The sequence below is a fragment of the Lycorma delicatula genome, chromosome 6, assembly GCF_047948215.1.
Source record: "Lycorma delicatula isolate Av1 chromosome 6, ASM4794821v1, whole genome shotgun sequence".
In the NCBI taxonomy this organism is placed as follows: domain Eukaryota; kingdom Metazoa; phylum Arthropoda; class Insecta; order Hemiptera; family Fulgoridae; genus Lycorma; species Lycorma delicatula.
The window spans coordinates 147,473,743-147,494,548 of record NC_134460.1 but is presented as its reverse complement, the minus strand read 5'-3'; the positions used below and the strand labels follow the sequence as shown (position 1 = coordinate 147,494,548).

Genomic DNA, 20,806 nt, shown 5'->3' with positions numbered 1-20,806 from the left:
TATTGATGTTTAACTTCCGTTGCCACGTGGAGTTTACTTTTACCTCTACGTAGAGTTCAAACGAGGTGAAGCACCATCGTCGAAGCGGGTTCCAAATACTACCCCTTAAAAACACCTGCTGCTTTTCCACTCTCTATCCCTTATTGATCATCCCCTCTTTTTCTTTCACTTTATATTTTTCTTCTAGTCACATCGACCTGATTTGTACGTAGGCTATTTGTATTTAACAGCTCGTAGCGTTCTATCGATTGAAGTAAACTATATAAATTTGCGATATTATTTATTATTATATACATTTACTTTAATTTTTTACAATTTTTAAAAGTACTAAACATTTTTTTAATTTTTTTACACGGGAAATTTAATGTTTTTTTAGAGCAGAAACAGGTGTCAATAAATTCTTTTTAAAAAATATATTTTTTGCAATTATATTATAAAAACATATTAACTAACCATTAAAATACATAACTTATTAAAATTTCACTGTACAACATTTAATTTTTTTTTCACAACGGTCATTCAATAATTAAAGAGACAAGCGACGACAGCGGAATACTATTTAACAGAATAAACTGAAACCATCTGACGTTAAAGTCGGCACCCCTGACATTAAAAATATCCGCTATCCGAAAGAATTTCCATTATTATAACTTCTTATTCATTTCTAAATCTAAATCTCGAAACGTTTACCGTAGAAGAACAGTTTGATTATATATTTATTTTCGGAAGGTGTAAAACGGGGACCGAAATTCATCGCGGATGTTAATACAATATGGAAAAAAATTATTAACGTGGAAATTTTTACGAGTAGATCGAATGTTAATATTTCACCAATCTCCGTGGCGGAGTGGTAGCGTGTCGGCCTTTCATCCGGAGGTCCCGGGTTCGAATTCCGTTCAGGCTTCGCCTTTTTAATACGCTACCGAATTTCATTTCCAATTCCCATGCACAAGCTTTAATAAAAATTTTAAAAAATCGGACAGAAGAACTGTCATCGATTTTTATTGCAGCAGATGACCGGTGGAAGTTTCGACTGATGATGCTTTACAGCTTTACAAAATCGCATTAATGATTTTATTCTTAGTGACAGATACATAATAATAAGGGAAATCGCTGAAATTTCTAACGCGATTATCATCGACACTGTCCATTTCACTATAAATGATAAACTGAATTACAGTTAAACGTATACAAGAAGAGTTCCGAAACAGTCGACTAAAAATTATAAAGATATCTGAATTCACATTTTACGGAGTTTCGTACGGAAGAAAAAAACGGTTATTACCGAAAGATAACGCTTTTTTTTAGATCCCACTATTAGCTGGATTCTAAACAATAGAGTAACGAATGGAATCATCCGAGTTCGCCTGTCAGAAAAAATTCAAAATCTACGCGTCAGCCGGGATGTTTTGGAATTACAAATACCCAATTTATTGGTGATATTTGGAAGAACAATTTACAATCGACAGTGAGTACTATTGCGGCATGTTAGAAAATAAAGTGAAATTTGTGATATAGAGAAAACGTTCCGGTTCTCTCAAAAAAAGTTGTAATTCTTCTCCACGATAACACCCGCAAACCACCCAGAAGACATTGGAAGCTATTATTCAAAAGGTGAACCGGGTGGTATTCCATCCATCTCACAGTTCTGATCTCATCATATATTTTTTTACTTAGTCATCTCAAAGAGATTTTACGTAGCACCGAAGCTCGGCAAAAATAAGCGGATCAAGAATTAAAGCGCACCACGTGCTCACTGCGCATGCGCGAGAGCCCAGACGCCTTAGCCTGCCACAGGTGTGAAGTCACAGACGGGGTACCTCGAGACGGTCTACCTTCCGCGTAGGTGCAGAGCAGTCGATCGAAATCTAATATATTATTACGGTCAGGTGGAAGCGTAGATTTTACCACCACCACGCCACCCGATCTAAGTTTTATAGTTTATGTAAGTCAGATCTTAGCAGAGATTTTATCTCCAACACTCAATCTTATTTAAATCTCGTATCTTATTATCTGACTTGGACGTTACGCATTGGTTATTTTAAGATGGATTTAATTTTTATTAAGTTTTTTGTTTAAGCGACCGTATTGCTTTGGCAATAGGGTTCATAATTGTCCAAGTGCCACTGTTGCATGCTAGTGCGGATTAGTGGACGCATTTGTATTCAATTATTTATGAACCGGGGTGGTCGTTATCGGTAGGTATTGGGTTATCGTTATCGTAAAGTGATAACATTGTGGAATAAATAATTAATAATTCATTTTATTTTATAGCAAGATACAGAGTGTTTGATTTTTACTGTGTATTTATATATAGGTGTTCAGAAATTATCGTTAGTGAAGTACAAATTCTACGTAGTAGATAATTCTTCCTCCCTTTCCTTTTCGAATCCTTGTGGTTTCTTTTCGAATTTGGAACTTGAGGCGAGGAGTATAACTCAAATCAGGAAGAATTTCACCTGGTCGCCTAACCGGCATGGAAGAGAACCCAGGAAAAGAGATGGAACCGTTATCGGAGCAGAGAGCTGGGAAGCAAGAGACAATGGATATTGCCCTGACGTAGGCTACTGCTGGCACGTCAATGGTAGCTGTTCAGGTTTAGTAATTACCCCCAAGGGTTAGCTCGGACTCCAGGAATAAAGCAAAGAGGCAGAAAATGAAGCTATCCCCAACAGAGGAAGAGGAGTTACCTCTGAAGCTTGTCAGTAGACTTGAGCGCCTTGCGATAGATTTAAGGAAGAATGTTGATAAAAATGATAAAAGCTGAACTAGGTATTGCGTTTAAGGATCTTAGGAGGACAGTCCTCGGTTTTGCACACAGCAGCACGGGAAAGCAAACAGCAGAGGCGGCGGTACAAACCGTTACTTCCATAGGGTGTCCCATCATTGATGGACTGGAATATCGTGCATGCAGATGTCAGACTTTATTAGGCAGGATTGACCCCAAAAAATGTACAGGAACACTGATTGACATTCCTGTCAGGTCAGATAGGTTAATTAACTCAGTGGATATCTATGGATTAACAGAGGGCAGAGTGATGGACAATCTTGCGGCCCGCCATCCGCAGGTGGCCTAGTTGCTGAGCAGGTCCAATATTACGGCCGGGAACGTCCTATCAGCCACACTGGAGGCAAGGTTGCTAGGCGAAGTGGTGAGCAAAGAGGCATCGGTGAAGAACATGCCCCATGTCGGCTATGCTGATTCGGACGATGGCGGTGATTTAGCACAGGCCCTTTTAGATGTTTTCCCAAGGGTCAGAGCAAACAGTGAAGGTTAATTGGAACCGATACAGACTGAAATATACGCCAACGTTACTGCGATTTTTGTTGGCAAAATCCTTGAATGTGAAGGAAGAACGAACGGGAGACAATATCACCACCAAGCTAATGTTGCGCAACTCGAGAGACTTCCGCTATCGTACTCTATCTCGTAAGACCGGTTAGATGCCCCAGCTGCAGGTGAACGCTACCACCTCCATACCCCTTGACAGTCGACACAAAGTTAATGTTGCGCAGCTATGATCGTCGGCTATTACGATCGAAGACATCACCGCTGCGAGTAATTCACCTCACATGAGCAGTACCGCATACCGCTCTGTATTTGGTAATATTTTGATATAGTGTGACGTGTTTTGTTTGTAATCAATTACTAATCATACCTGAACTAAACGAACCTTTTTCTTGTAACTTTATGTAAGGCAAATGTATGTATGGATGGTTTGGTAGTGAACAATGGTCCTTGTTGGATGCCTCAAAAAACCTGCATATTATATCTAACTGTTCCTTGAGCAACGGGTGCTTTTCTACACATGTACCAAATATCTGTACAATATCATGTATTACTTCACCAAACAACAGGATTGATCTTATGTCTGCTTCTGGGAATGCTACTATGGTATCGGAATGTTTGATGATTATGTTTTCTATGTTTTGTTGGATTAGGTTTATTTGAAAGTTATGTTTTTTGTAGAACGATACCAATTCATCGTTGCACATGAGTTGTCGGATAAACCGTCTCGAAACACCACCTGTGACGTTACATCTGAGGCAGGCCGAGGCTTCTGGGCCCTCGTGCATTCGCAGAGAGGACGAAGTTCGCTTGAGCATACAAAGATATCCTACTGTCAATTACCTAAAACTAGCTCGGAATTACGTTGAAAAGTATCAGTTAGTTTCATCGTCACAGAACGGGTAATACATTTTTCTAGTCATTTGTCAGCTTATTAACCTTCGTGATGTTCATGAAAGTTTTTATGGAGATTTGCCGGTTGAAGCACAAACTTTAATGAATTGAATTAATGAACTGTGAGTCTGTATCGCTGTGTGAGCTGGGTTGAACTGAATAATTTGAATCAATCGTGTGAATAATATTGCAAAAATAAGAGAATTAAATTCACGTTAAATGAAATAGTAAGTAAATTTAAAAAAAATCTGTTTAACAATAATGGGCTTTTCGTGGAGGTTGCGTGTAAGGCTAGAGTGGTGAGGTATGCGATCACATCGCGGGAGGCTAGGCCAATCATTACCATTAACTGGTAATAAACGGGATGCTCTAGGGGCGTTGTTTTGGGAGGTGCAATGGGGTTCTCTTATAATATCTCGGCAAACAATTGTCCGATTTTCAAAATTTAAACGGGGTATTTGTTAGTAGGTTGAAAGCTAACTTTTGCATGCATCAGGTACACGCTCCATCTAACAGATCACAGTTATTGGGAAATGTATATACGTATATATATATAAAGTTTGCCTGTTGTTTCTTATCGCATCATGCGAGAACCGACTGACCGACTTTCAAATTTGTAGGATAAATTCGTGTTATCCCAGGGAAAGTTTTAAGCCATCGACCGAGGCTCTAGTTCCCTTGAAGGTTAAAATATTAAAAATATTCATTATTTTTTCGCCCCCAAGGAGGGAGAAATTGCAAATTAAAGATATTAAGAAAAAAATAGATTAATAATTTTACTTCATTATTATATTTCTGCTACCACGGCAAATAAACAAGTTATGAATTATTCGTGGTCAAATGTGTGTTTATTTTAGTTACCATAGTTACTATTATTCTATCTTTTGTAATTTAACTTCATTTTACAGGTTTCTATAAGGTCTGAATACTATAATTACTATTTATTTATCAGTATTATTCTCACAACTGTGTGGATAACCTTCAGTGCGGGCGGGATCTAGTCCCTGGAACCCTCTGGGTAGATGAGAATGCCGACCGAAGCAAGCTCTGCGGGTGTCCTGAGCACTAATCCCTGGCAAATTGAGAATGGCAAGCGAAGCGAATTTTTCGGCCATGGGTAGGCCTCGGGAGGCCTCGATTCATAATAATAATCGATATTCGAATTAATATATTAATTTCGTATTTGAGTTTTATTTCCATTATTTTACATAAAAAAAGTAAATTGTTTGTCATTTTTTATTTTTCACGAAAGAAGCATTTTTATTTTTTTATATCTGAAGCCTTCCTGTGAATGTATTTGTGTCGGCGTAGAACGTATAAAATGAGTGGTATATTTTTCGTTATTATGAAATGTTTGTGGTTTTATTTTTTTCAAAAGAAAGTGTTTTCGAATTATCTGATATGTAAAGACAATCATAAAAGAGATAAAAGTTTTACATTTTTCCAATTTTATCGTGTTCTTTATTTTTCAACGACTCGAGAAAGTCGTAGAAGGTAATAATAGAAAAGAACATTCGTAAAACAATTTTCTAAGAAATATTCAAAAATACTTTTTTTTTTAATAGTAAACGATATTTTCTTTCCCTTTGCTGTTTTAACAATAAAAAGTGCTTTAAACTTTTTATTTTGTAAAATAATATTCTTTCTTCGTATAATATTTTATTTTACGATATTTTTTTTATTTCGTATATTTTTATGATATTAGTTGTATCCGAAATAATTCTGTATCAATAAGTATAAATCTTCAAACGTAAAATTTTATTTTATTTTTCATAAGAAAACTTTTGAATGACTGATACGCAAGTGAAGTAATTAAAGGATTACACCAAGAGCAGGACATTAATGCGTTTTGGGCGGCACTCACACGTGTGATTTATGTTTATTTGAGCCTCTACTTTACTCTGTAAGGGTCGCATAGATTTTAATTAAGTACATATTAAACAATTCCTCTCGATTAATCATTCGAGTGACAAAATTATACAATGAAACAAAATGACCCGACGGTAAAATCAAATTTTTCAAAACAGAAATACTAAACTTCAACTATTATAGAAAGAGTATAATATAATGGAAAATGGCTATAACTAAAAAAAAAAATCACAAAATAATTTAGTAGAAATCATGAAAAAAAAAATTTATTTTTTTATAAATGAAATTGAGATTTGGCTATTAGATTCCAGGACTTTATTCAGATCTGGAGAAATAAACTAGAAATTCCGTTGTTTGTTTTATTCATGTTATTGCAAATCGGTGGAATATTTTTAACGTATAACTGATACAGATCGGCATTAAATTTTATTTAACCCGCTGTCACGTTGTTTCATTTAAAACGAAACAAATTGGAAAAAACTTTTTAAATAAATAATAATAATAAACTCATCAAAGCCACAATAAAAACACAAAACATCTATAACAAAAAATGCATGTCCATAAACACAAAAATAAAACATTATAACTCAGTTATCCAACCAGAAATACTTTACGGATGCGAAACCATATTGGATTGTACCAGACAAGGTTTACCGACAAATTGGAAAAGATTGAAAGACAGATTCTACGACGATGCATCGGGAAAAACATTAAAAAAGACGGGATTTGGAGAATTATTCCAAACAAAGAGATTTACAAAACGATCATCCCGATAACTAATAAATTTAGAAAGAAGAGAATGTCCTTTCTAGGACATATTTTCAGAACGGAAGAGACCAGACTTATCAGACGGATAATCGAACTTTTCTGGAACAAGAAAAGCAGACCGAACTGGTTATACGAAGTACAGAAAGACACGGAGGAATTAGACGTAACCCACGAAAACCGGAAACTATGAGAAAATAAAAAATAAAGAAACAAGATTCCTATCAAAACCCAAGAAAACAATAAGCCGGGTGTACTCTGAACAAGAAAGGGCAAGAAGATCTGAAACCCTTAGAAATTACTGGCAAAAAAGAAAAGCTGAAAAACAGCAAATCAGGAAGAAAAGAAAAAACTTGCCAAAAAAAAATGAACTAAAGTGATCCATTACGGTCTTAGAAAAAAAGAATAATAATTTATTGGCATTATTTCCTTTCAAGAGAAAATCCTTCCATCATAAATCATACAAGTACATGGTTTTCTATTTACTTTTTTTCAATTAAATATCCTAGTTATTAAAATCTAACCAACAGTATTTTAATTATTGTTTCTCTGAAACAATAATTCTAAAATTATAGAAATAATTTTTGTGTAATAATGCTAAAAAAAAGAAAAGAAATTAAAGAGACAGTCACTTTAATTTTAGTAATATAGTAAAAACATAGAATTTATTCTCTGTGTATGTACAAACAGAGCAGTGTCATACTGCCACCTGGAAAGTAACAACAGCTGCTATAAATATTTTTACTTAAATCAATCAATACCTAGCTTTCAGGCTTACAGTGGATTTTTTACGTTTCTCATTTGTAAATATGGTAGCAAATATTGAGTTTATTTTCTGTTAAAGTTTCAATCGTTTCGAAAGAACGATGAATTTTGATAGTTGTAACCTAACAATGTAGTTTATTATCATTCAATTTATATTTTATTGCTATAAACAATAACGTTAGTACTAACCCACCGGGTTGGTCTAATGGTAAACTAGATGTCGTAAATCAGCTGATTACGAAGTCCAGAGTTCTCACGTTCAAATCCTAATAAAGTCAGTATTTTTTCATTCGGATTTGAATACTAGATCCTTGATATCGGTGTTTTTTGTGGTTTGGTTTCAATTAACCACACTTCTCAGGAATGGTCGACTTGAGTTTGTTCAAGAGACATATTTACCCGAACAGTTATTTGATAAGTCGTAACTAATTGTTGAGCGACTATAAAAAAAAGAAGAAGATATATATACTTTTAAATTGTATTACATTATGAAAGCCCGATTATAACGCGCACACTACTTATTTACAGAGTGCTTATGGTCCTTCCCAAGACGTCTGCTGTTAACACAAGTCGTGACTCCTCTCGTTTATGACTCTCATCCACAAAGTGGAAGCACACTACCTCCAGATGTTTACACCTTTCAGCTGTGTGTCCAAACTGGCGGCATTTGCACAAACGATTAACATATACTATTATTCTTTGGCCTTACACGAAGAGAAATCAGTAAACAAACTGCTTTCGGATTAGACGCCTTAAAATAGTTCAGAACTAGCATGGAACACAACAACCAGGCTGCTGGTGGTCTCCTGCTGGTCGAGGGAGGCTCGTGGGCACAGGTTGAATTCCCAGCCACAGAAACATGCAGGATACGCGAGCTAAAGGGTTATGCGGCGAGTCGGCGTATCGACGATGTCTAGAACACGAAATATATTCTAAGTTCTCACAGAGACAATTATAAGGAGGATCACTTTTTTTAATTTTTCTGACTTCCTGTTCATCTTAGACCAAAACCATTCAGGATCTCCACCGATCCGGGCCACCGCCATCTCTTGACCCCAAATCCTAAAAACCCCAAGAATTACGCCCCTCCCAAAAAATTTTCGCCGCCAAAATCTTGCCGTTTCTAGGCGTTTAATTGTTTTTTTTTTTAATAGAGTATTTTGGGTTAAAGGTCGGAAATGGCGAAAAACGGTTTTAAACAGAAGGATTTGACCTGGCGAAGATTTTTTTTTGGGGGGTAATTTTTTGGGGTTTTTTGAATTTTGGGGCAGGAGATAGCGGAGGCAGGGATCGATGGAGAACCGGAAGCGTTTTGGTCTGGGACGAACGGGAAGTCGGAAAAATTAGAAAAATAATAATTGTTATAATTATTATTGTTTCTGTGAGCACTTAGAATATACAGAGTTATAAAAGAATGGTGGGATTTCAGTAATTCATAGGAAGATTGTAGGGAAATTTCTAGGTGTTTTATTGGAATCCCTGAAAGCCTCCAACCCAAAAGTTTGTTTATCAGCAGTTGTAACCACAACGTCAGTTCTTGTATTGTTATTGCGGTGAGTTTAGTGAGTTACTATGTTCTCGGATAAAGACAAAGCAAAGTGTGCTTTATTGATACCTGAATTAAAATCCGTAATTTTAGTTCAACGTGCGTTTCGACGTAAATTCCGAAGAGATTCACCACACAAAAATAACATAACACGTCGGTTCAAACGATTCGAAGAAACCGGATCGGTTAAGAAACAGAAATCAACCGGCAGACCAAGTGTACCAGACGAAACGGTTGAACTAATTAGACGATCGGCAATTAGAAGTCCTGGGAAGTCCATCTCCCGTCCAAGCGTCGAATTAGGTATTCCAAAATCAACAGTTCACAAAGTTTTACATAAAAAATTGAAATCACACGCTTATAAAATCCAGATACTGCAGGAAACCCGATGATGGTGTAAAATGTTACAATTTCGCTGTTGAAATGTCGGACAGAATAAGTGAAAACGAATCATTTTTAGATGATATAATTTTTACAGACGAAGCTAGATTTCATGTGAATGGATGTGTTAACAGACACAATTCACGAATATGGGGCTCTGAAAACCCACACGTAATTATTGAGAAACAACGCGATTCGCCTAAAGTTAATGTTTGGTGTGGTGCGATGAAAAATCGTGTAATAGGGCCTTTCTTCTTCGCTGAAAAAACAATTAATGGAGTTGCGTATCTTGACATGTAAACCGATTATTGCTTTCTTCAGCCGGATGAACTCGAAAACATTCATCGACTTCATTTCCAACAAGATGGTGCTCCCTCGCACTTCAATGCATTGGTCACGGGCGCTTTGAACGAAAAATTTGGAGATCGATGGATAGGCCGGCAAGGACCCATAATTTCGCCTCCAAGGAGTCCAGACCTGACACCTTGCGACTTTTTCTTGTGGAGGTACATCAAAAGCGTTGTTTATACACAAAAAATTTGCGACCTAAACCACTTAAAAAACAGGATTAATGAAGCAATGACAGCTATTAACGAAGAAATGTTAACCAATGTTTGGAGAGAAGTTTAGAATCGTTTGGACATTTGTCGAGCGACTAAGGGCGCACATATTGAAATTTATTAATTATGTAAAAAAATTTTTGAGACGACAAATTTGAAAAATAAAAAACATAAACTGTAAGTAATTCTTTTTTAATTTAAACCATCTTCAAAACCGCACCATTCTTTTATGATAACTCTGTATATATAGTACTAATTTTAATTTCTGTTCTCTATTTTATTATTTCTGATGTTCTTTCTTTTAATTTATGTAATATAAATATCCTCACGAAAGTGAGGTTATTTATAAATAGAATGATACAAAAATGATTTTAAATTTTTAATTATATATCCGAGATGATTAATTAATTCTTAGATATTATTTTTTAATTAAACAAATCAAATTTTTCATACAATAGTAATTTTAATCGGATATAACGCCATTATGATAAAAGATAATTCACGTGAAATCAATTTCTTACCGAACTGATGTCGGATGTACTTTATTCGAAGTTATAGCTGTAGCTGTGATAGTAATTTATTTTTTGAGGTTAGAAAAACCGGCAAATAATATTCTTAACATACACTCGATATTTAATGAAACCCTATAAACTTAAGCAAACAATTTCAAACACGTAAAATCAAATGTTTTCATCGTAAAACCTCTCAGAAGTGAGGTTTTACTTGTAAAAACATCAGTTTTCGTAATTTTTGGGTACTAATATGAAAATACTACCGCGAATATTAAATATAAAATTCAGAATATACGTAAATATTTATCTCGTTTCTTAGCCCATCAACGAGCTAAATGAACATCAGCCCGTTAATCTTTTGTCGGAGAAAAAAATAGGATGTTCAATTTAGCTTTAAACCGTTTAAGTTAAACAGTTTAATTGTTTAACGGTTACTGTTTAAATTAAACTGTTCGGTTTAATTTTAAGTTATATGTAAATCCAAATCCTGAAGGAGTGGGAAATCGACCTACTGCTTACATGAAATCTTAATTAATGACTTAAAATTATTTTTTTACTAAATCGTTTTGTTTTCTATCCGATTAAACATTTTACATAGAATTAACAACCAGCCACATTATGTGGATCAGTGTTATACGGTTTACGGAAAAGAGTGCGTAATTTCAAGTGAAAACTTTAACATAACACATGCAAAATGTAGACTGCGGTATATACATCTCATCGATTTATTTGGACTAAGCTGAAGCTTAGCCCTAACCTGTATCACGATCGCATCAAAAACACACGAGAGACCTGTTACTTTTTGCTTTTTCATGATATACACAAAAACAAAATTCTGTTGAGTATAATTTAAAAGGAAACAAATCATCTTGAATTTTCACGGATTATATATCGTGAAACCAAAACCCACAGCTAACACGTTTCCCCTTTTTAATGATTTTTAGCGGTCGTGGCATGGGGATTAAGTAACACAGTACAAATTGAATCAAATTTAATTTTTTTTTTATACAACATGATGGTAATTAGATACGTTTTTGTAAATATATGCGCTTTTAATGTTGTACAATATTTTTTCAATCCCTCTACATTAAATTTTGTAAGTACTTTACTATTAAATTTCTGATGTATGTATTGCTAATCATTTTCAGATGTGTTCGCTAGCAGGTTGGTTATTAGTCGCTTCTGCTTTGCATATGACAACAGCTGGACCACCGGTGTTCGGTACGAAAAGATATGCTAGAGGTTGGGCAGGAGTTTCTCCATACTACGGTGGTGTACGGGTAGTCGCCCCGTACTACGCGACCGATTATGATCTCGATTACTATTATCAGGATCCTCCTTATCCGGCCTATTCATACTATCCGTCACTGTCACCGTATTATCGTCCGTATCCATATTACGGTTATGACGATCCTCTCACCGATCCTGTGGAGGATGACCACGCCGATTACGGTATGGAAACGTGGTAAGTTTTAGAAATACAATCGTTAATTATAAGTACCGTAGTATTATACGTTTATTTTTATATTTACTAAAGAGAAACGAACACTTCACATCGATCGTCAAACATAGGAGCGAGAATCCGGTTACCATAGTAACTATGGTTCATCCCCTCCTTTCTAAATACATAATTTAAATTGATCTAAAATACCTGTGACCTAAATGAACATCATAATTTTATTACAACCTTGACTTAGGTTATTAATAAATGTACTTCTAACATTTTATTTCATAATTTTTCTTATAAATGGATCTTGCATTATAATACGATAAAAAAATATAATTGATTTTGCGTTTATAATTTTAACGTTATATTATAATTAATTTAATTTAATATTTTTATCGAAGTATTAATATACAATAACGTATTCCTATAAAATATTTTAATTTCTTTTTTATAAATTTATTTAGCGCTACACAGGTGTCGGCATGATTAGTCGCTATTCCAAGGGCCAGGAGTTGAAAAATTTATAACAAGTCGATCTCAACGACCTTATCGGTCGATATGACTAGAGACCGTATGTTAAGCGCCTCAACTGTAACCGTGCTAGGTGACCAGACCTAAATCTCAAGTCATTTCAAAAAATACAGCCGCTTTCAAAAGTACTTACTTACTAGCCAACGCCCACTCTTGTCTGTTGAGTCATTTTGTGACGCGCTGACCAGTATAGACGGGCTTCTGTGTAAACGGGGCCTTCATCATCCTTCCGCGAGCGGCCCATAGCTCTGCAGGTTCTCAGATCGTCTGCATCCATAATTTCCCGACCGCAGAGTTGGCATGCTGGAGAGGTCAGAACTCGTATGCGATATAGATGCGAGGCCAGATAGTCGTGTCCGGTTTTTAATCTAAATGCAGCAACGCTGACTGCTCGAGGGAGGCTATAGTTTATAGGGTTATGTGTGACAGGCTCTCCCACTACTTGCCTGCCGCTGATTCTTTACTGTTTTCGCCAATCCATTTATTGACTGCAGAGTTTATTTACGCTTTGGCTCAGTCAAGAGAAGGAGTACTGAGCGGCTGAGCTTTGCCGATTTGTCAGTCATTTCATTACCATATATATTAACATGGCTGGGAACCCGATGGAATTTCAACTGCCAGCCTTGACATCCCAGTTCGTTTATGGTCTTCCTGCACTCCAAAGTTCTTGTGCAGTCAGTTGTAGTATTACGTGACAAGTTCCGAATAGTTGCTTGCGAATCAACAAACAAAACTGCCTTCTGTACGGAAAGGATTTCAAGTTGGGTGACGGCTGCTTGAATTGCGGCAATCTCTCCGTCATAATTGTTTTTATGAAGCGCCGATTGCAGGATGCCTCAGATAGTGGATAATCTGGATAATCTTCATGAATGATTTGGAGCGCAGCCTGTTTTAATTCCGCTTCATAAGAGGCGTGTTTTGGCAGTTTATATTTGGCTTGTAGCAGGTGGTCGAAAGAATCTTGATAGGATTTAAGTGGCGTTCGATCTACAGGTGCCAGCCCGTACTTCTCAACCCACCGGCTTGATATAGTGGTGAACGCGTCTTTCCAATTCAGCTGATTTGGAAGTCGAGTGTTCCAGCGTTCAAGTCCTAGTAAAGTCAGTTATTTTTACAGGGATTTGAATACTAGATCGTGGATACCGGTGTCCTTTGGTGGTCGGGTTTCAATTAACCACACATCTCAGGAACGGTCGAACTGAGACCGTTCAAGACTACACTTCATTTACACTCATACATATCATCCTCATTCATACTCTGAAGTAATATTCCCGGAGGCTAAATAGGAAAAAGAAGAAGGCCGTACTTCTCATGTAGGTTCTTATATGCAGTGGTGCAATTGGGGTTTTGAGCCTGCTTGTTGCATATTGGTAACTGTCCCACTGTTGCTTAAACACTCTTCTTGAACGTTCACAGAAGCGCAGTGCACTTCTTTCACGGTGGACAAGAAGAGTCTCCATTTGCGTCTGAGCTGCCATAACAGCCACCGGGGTGGATTTAGCAGCACCGGTTATTAATCTCAGAGCAGTGTTCTGGACAAGGTTCATCTTATATGCAGTTGTGGAGCCGGAGGTGACTGTCACTTCGCTTCCGTATTCCAGAACCGGTCTAATGTACGTTTTATATTTGTCATTAACACTTCCTGGTTAGCTCCCCGTTTCGCAGCAGTGAGTGTTTTCAGTAGAAGAGTCCTTTTCATTGCTTTTCCTATGCGTTGTTCGACATGTGGTTTCCAGGTGAGTCTTCGGGTAAATCCCAAGAATTTAGAAATGTTGCTCTCTTCCAGTGTTCGACCATTGTAGAACAGAGTTATTGCCGGTGCTTTTGTGGAAAGCATGAACAGTTGAAATGTAGTTTTTGTAGTATTAACAGTCATAGCGTTGCGTGTTGCTCAGATTTCAAGATTCAGAAATTCCTTACTGAGCCATTCTTACTACTAGTAATCCAGATGAGGAGATTACCTGCGTATAGAGGGCTTTGACTCCTTGTTCTTGTCTCATTGCGTCTAAGATGTCATTGATCATAATGTTGAATAGTGTACAACTCATAAAAGCACCCTGGGCCAGGCATTCTTTTTGAATGCGGAATTTGGAAGTACTGTGGTTGTAGCGCATTCGGACTGATCTTTGGCAGAGAAAAGACTTCATCCATTTGAGTATGCGTCCACAGATATTGCACACGGCCAGATTATGAATGAGCATGGTTCTTTAACAAGCCGATGACGATGAAACACTCATGCAAATGATCATAACGGCAGACGAAAGCTGGGTTTCCGGCTACAACATCGAGACAAATTTTCAGTCATCACAATGAATCGTTAAAGAATCTCCACGCCGCAAAAAAATCACGTCAATCCGATGTCAAAGTGATGCACTCTGTTTTTTAAATTTTAATTGTGCGTTTTGAATTCTTGCCTCAAGGTGAATCAGTGAACCATGGGTACTATCAAGGTTACTTGAAACGATCCGCAATAAGAGACCGGGGTTGTGGCAAGACAACTCACGATTCCTTCACGTCAATGCGCCCGCATACACAGCTTTATCAATTCGTCAGTTTTGTGTCAAAAATTAGATGACCGTCCTACCTCAGCCTTCCTACTCGCCAGACCTGGCTTCTTGAGATTTTTTTCGTATTAAAATCAGTGATAGAAAGACGCGGTTTTGAGATGTTTGATGATATTAAAGTCTGTCACGGACCTTAAAGGCCATTTTAAATGAAGCTATCCAGGACTGTTTTGCGAAGTGGAAACACCTCTGGGAAGAGTATGTGAATAGGGAAGGGGATTACTTTGAAGGGGGTAAGAACCAATAATCTGTAAAATTAATAATAAAAATTAAAAAAATTTTTTGAATAGACCTCGTACATATACTTCAGAAGGGAGCTCATCAGGGAAGACTTATAAATTACAAATAAAAATCTTCCATTCACATGCAAAAAAAAACGTATGTAATCGTACAACTAATTGAGCCAAACAAAAAAAAAATATGATCGATTATTTATTTATTTGCAATTTTTTTATTTATCAAGGTCCATATTTGGAAATAGCAAATATGACTTTATTTAATAAAGATTGATTTCTTGGTATTGGTTTTATTGTTTACTTATCTTGTCTAAAATAAAATATTATTTTACATTTATTGTTTGCAGTGCTTCAGAATAATTTTCTATTTTATTTTTTTCTTTGCTTTATGTATAAATCTTTATAAAATCAAAATTAGTCCTTCCACCAGGATTTTGGACTTCCTAGATTCCTCCTAATGATCGGTATATACTCCTCCAAAATTACAGACAACTTGTCTGGATTTATGTTTGGAAATGATGCCACCATTTCTTTTGATACCATATAAGAGAAAAAACTCTATTGCTAATATCTCTTTCTAAATGTCACTATTCTGCCTCTGTTTCGAGCGAATGCATTTTGCAGACAAAGTTTACAAGCTTATCTTTTGTATTAAAACAAGCTCTAGACATTAGCAGATTCCTAGGAATCTAGCATCTATTTTTTTGAAGAATTATAATGTAATTATAAGATATGTAAATTATGACATAGAGTACCCAGAGGTAACATCTTACAATCATATGCGTTGTTCGCGATTCATTCTTTGTAATCAGATGGTTTTACAATTGCTAGAATATCTCAAGAGAGAGAATCTGGAAAATTACAATTTTAAATTAAGGGTAGAATGCCACTTGTGAGAAATAATTAATTATCACTTGAACATGACAGTAAACTACCTCATTCTCCATCGATAGATTGATTTACCTTTTTCATAGTCCATCCCTTTTCCTTGTCTTTAGTTTCTTCTTTTCCATTATCAACTTTGCGGGTGTATATCTGATCCTACTACGTACCCCATGCTGAGAATGGCTGGATGTAACGACCCAGTGAATCTCTGATATCTGGTGGGGGGGGGCAACTCATTGGTTGTCTTTAAAAGGAGACTTGGGAACCGTTTCTAGAACACTTAGCGCATAACGTGATTAAGTAAACCAAATATTTAATAAAGTGGTTTCTGTAGATCAACTAAGATAAACAACACAAGACACAGGATTGTTTATCTTTAATAATAGCAAGTGTAACAGTCAAAGATACTTAAAAAAAATGCAGAAGAGCAATGTTGTTTGATATATTTCCTACCAGGTTAAACTGAAATCTTATTTTTATCAGCCGATTTTGAGAATTCCTTAACTTAATCCATTTAATGTAAATTTATCATAAAAACATAAATCAACGTAGTTGTTTTAATAAAAAATTTGAATAATAATTTATTATTATTGAAACTGTAGATTATTATTATAATTTCTTGTAAATAGTTATTTTAATTTTTTAACAGGTATGATAATCATGCTACTGATTCAGATGGTAATGCCAGAGCAAATGCTATGTTTTTACAAAATCTTATTCTTGCTAACATGTACAACGACCAGACAAGCTATAAATCTTATCGGCCAATTCATTCCTATTTCCCTAATGGCGAAGATGATGAGGATGACGGTACATGGGTTTACGGAGAACCTGTGAGAACAACAAATGGTAAGGAAACTTATTTAGCCTTTCTTCTACTTAAGACTTTATTTTTTATTTTTTTTTTTTTTTAATTTTAGTACCATTTTTATATTTATTTTTATCGTAAAGTACGGTGAACATTGCGTTATTACATTCCATGGTAATAATTTATTAAAAATAGAATAAATATTTTTATTTAAATTTAATCTAAATTTGCTTATCTGTATATTAGTTTTATAAAATCACAAATTGTGTGTATATTCTGCTTCTAAAATGCAATTAGTTAACATCAAAGTGCTACAGCGGAGAGAAACTACCAAGTGGTAAACTACTACTGATAAGAAGTACAGTTGCCAGACTTGTAGGTTTTGCATTCTAATAACATGGGTCTAATTTCATGTTTTTAATTTATGATCGATCAGAGCTTATATAACTTGTTTGGCAGATGGAAGATTCTATATTGTGTTATAACATTTAATATATATGAAAGGAGGAGATCGTGAGATGTTTTAAATAGTCCCTTTTATGAGTTTAATTACCAAAAACTCCTCTATCCATTTACATAGTTGTACAGAAATACTTTCGTTGAAATGTTTGTATCTTAAATGCATCTAAAACTAAATAAATCAGACATAATAATGTATAATTTGTCTAGATCTATTTTTATGCAAATAAGAATTTTATAATAGTTTTAATATTTTTCATATATTCTTATAATATAAACACCTCAACAAAATATCAATATCAATATCAATAACACAATATATAAATAAGATTTTTAATTGTACAAATTAACATGTATAATTTTATTTATTTTTAGTAGGAGTTATACAGTGTAACCTTGTTCTTCCAGATCCCATTTATCAAGATAATTGGATCTATATGTTGTTCCACAATCAATCAGCCCAAATTATAGTTATTTTATAAATCTTAAACCGCCATTAGTTTTGTAACCTTTATATTAGTTTCAAGTCGGTACATTTATTAAAACTCTTGCTAATATGTTGCTAATTATTAGCAACATAATAGATATGTTGCTTATATTTAGCAACATTTTGTTATTTCTAAACAACCGGGACCTACACTTGTAAAATAAAATAAAAAAAACAAAAACAAAAAAGATAGTTATTTATGTATTTATGAAAATAGTATGTTTTACTTATTATAGGTGCTAGCACAGTTTCAAAAGAAGATGAAGATGTTAGAGAATTAAAAGAATTAGTGAACAAAAAGAAAGCACGAAAAGAGGAATTATTCAGAGAACAACGTGAAGGTGCAATGAAATGGCAGAGAAAACGATCCGAAGATAATTCTATTTTAACCACTAGTACAACAGAAACTCCAATAAATGTTGGAAAGATGGGTCAACTTGAAGTTGTACTTCCTCGACCTGCAAGTCCATCACGTAACACTGTTAATTTCCACAAAACAGTTAACAGCAGAACATCTCATAAGCCATCAGTTTATGACACGATTAAACAACTTTTACAAATGCAGGAACGACTACAGGTAATACAATAGTGATATTAATTCTATAGAGTTAATGTTTAATATATATATATACATTATATATATATATATATATATATATGTATTTTTATCTCTCCTTGGATTTTTTCTTTTTTTTTATGTATTTTAAATTTCATATATTTTATTTTTTTTAGTTACATCGATCACTTAACTTAATAAAATTCATTTTATGCTCATTTAATTTTAGTCTCCTAAAATAGTTTAATCGCTGTCACTTATAGTGTTTTATATGCAAGAAGAGTTAAGAGCAGAAGTATGTGGCCGTGATCCAAAATGGTGACAATTTGTTTAAGCTAGGATCAATAAGGCTAGTTGCAGGGAAAAGAGAAAGAGACACAGCGAGAAAGTAATGGGGAGAGGGGTTTCATTCATGATAGAACTTGGCGCTGACGTCAATGCAGCAAAGAATGGGGGTGCGAGAAGTCTAGGGGAGCTGGCAGAATGCCAATTTGTCCCTGGGCAAATGCTGGATACAGCACTCATGAATTAAACTACCCCTTCCTTCATGGCCTTACTTAACTTTTTGTCCCTTCCCACTTCAGGATATTAAATTCTATTTATAGAACTAACAAAAATAGAACAGAGCTTCAAATAGAGCATTGATGAAGTTAAATGTTCAAAATTAAATCAATATTTCCATTTTATTATTTTAAAACTTATTACAAAAATAGAAAAATGTTAATATATTTGTTTATAATATATGTTATCAGTTTAAACAAGTTCTGTACTACTGTCTTTTTCTTTTAATTTAAATTATTTTTACTATTCATTATAACTGTGATAGATGATAATTTTGTATGGTATTTCATAATACATATTGTTCACTTTATTTCATTCATAAATGTTGGCTCTATTTTGTTCAATATTTTCCTATAATATACAATGTTTCCAGTTTACTAATTACCAATGTTTTCTATATTACCATTTGCTTTATTTATTTCATTACCATAAAGTACTAAACTCTTCATATATATATATAAAAGAAAAATTATTTTTGACATGAAAGCTTTCACAATTTTACCCTTAACAAAGTGGTAACTAAACGATAAAATTCTGCAACTTTTGGTAGGATTTTTAATAATTTAAACAAAAAATTGTTACATTATTATAATTTTAATTAAAAATTATGAATTATCTTACATCTATAAATTTATTTTTAAAGGGTGATGAAGAACCAGAAAGGAAAAGTAAACCACAAAAACGGTCTTATATTCCAAGTGAAGAAAGCCTTGTAGCACAACTCGGAGGCCTAAAGAAATTGGCTGTCTAATTATTTCCAGGTACTTCCAAAAATCAATACAACTTAAAAACATAAATAAAAAAACAAAAAACTGATAGTTAATTAGAAATATGAATTTAGTAATAATAAAGTTCCTTTTAATTTATTATTTTAATTTATTTTAATACGTATAGAGCAATTAAGTAATTTATTAATTATTAATAATAACAAAAATATTTAACGTAATTTAATATTTTTAAAATGTTTTTACTCAATCTACCTCTACGATAATTATTTTTATTATTATTGTAATAAATGTTTAAATATTCACTTGTATTAATTTTTAAATGTAGTAAAAATTAATTAAAAAAAGATTGTCATACATTTATACATCGCTTGAATAAAACATTAATGTTAATTTATCAAAAAGAAAATTAAAAATTTTCAAAATTTAAATGTATTGTTTTTTTATTGTCAGAAATAGAATGTACATTTAATAATATTTATCTACAGGAATAAAGAAAATGTGTACTATCTTTCTCATTATATTTAGAATAAACAAATCTTTATAATGAATTACAGTAGAAAACTGATTGTCAAACCTGTAAAATATACTTAACACAAGGATAAAAATACTGTATGATATACTCACAAAGAAAATAATCCAACAACCCAGGAATACGTAAAGTAAACTATATTCACTGTACTGATCTAAACTGTGTAAATATTATCATACCAAAAATAAAATACATAGTGAAACTATCTGATTAATTTTGGTAAAGTAACATATTAAATTAATAAAATCAACCCTTATAAAATAATGCCATCTGCAACATCTCTAACAAAAAAAACCTATGCATAAAAAACTACATGAAAACAAATTTAATTATTATAGAATTATAAATATTTGGCATTTTGATTTAAATTGTTAAATGAAATTCAATTTTTATTTTACAAATTAAATAATTCATATTTTTATATTAAAAAAATT

At 34.0% G+C, this 20,806-nt stretch overlaps 1 protein-coding gene across 1 annotated transcript in view; it reads left to right on the top strand.

The window, feature by feature from the left end:
• LOC142327022 (uncharacterized) overlaps positions 1 to 20,076 on the top strand; it is a 49,200-nt gene extending 29,124 nt beyond the window's left edge. Inside the window, exons 2-5 of the mRNA XM_075369783.1 lie at positions 11,730 to 12,046; positions 16,894 to 17,093; positions 18,235 to 18,575; positions 19,759 to 20,076. Of these exons, the coding sequence (XP_075225898.1) occupies positions 11,730 to 12,046; positions 16,894 to 17,093; positions 18,235 to 18,575; positions 19,759 to 19,866 (966 nt within the window). The 3' untranslated portion in view covers positions 19,867 to 20,076. The remainder of the gene's footprint in view (positions 1 to 11,729; positions 12,047 to 16,893; positions 17,094 to 18,234; positions 18,576 to 19,758) is intronic.
• Positions 20,077 to 20,806: the final 730 nt, after the last annotated feature.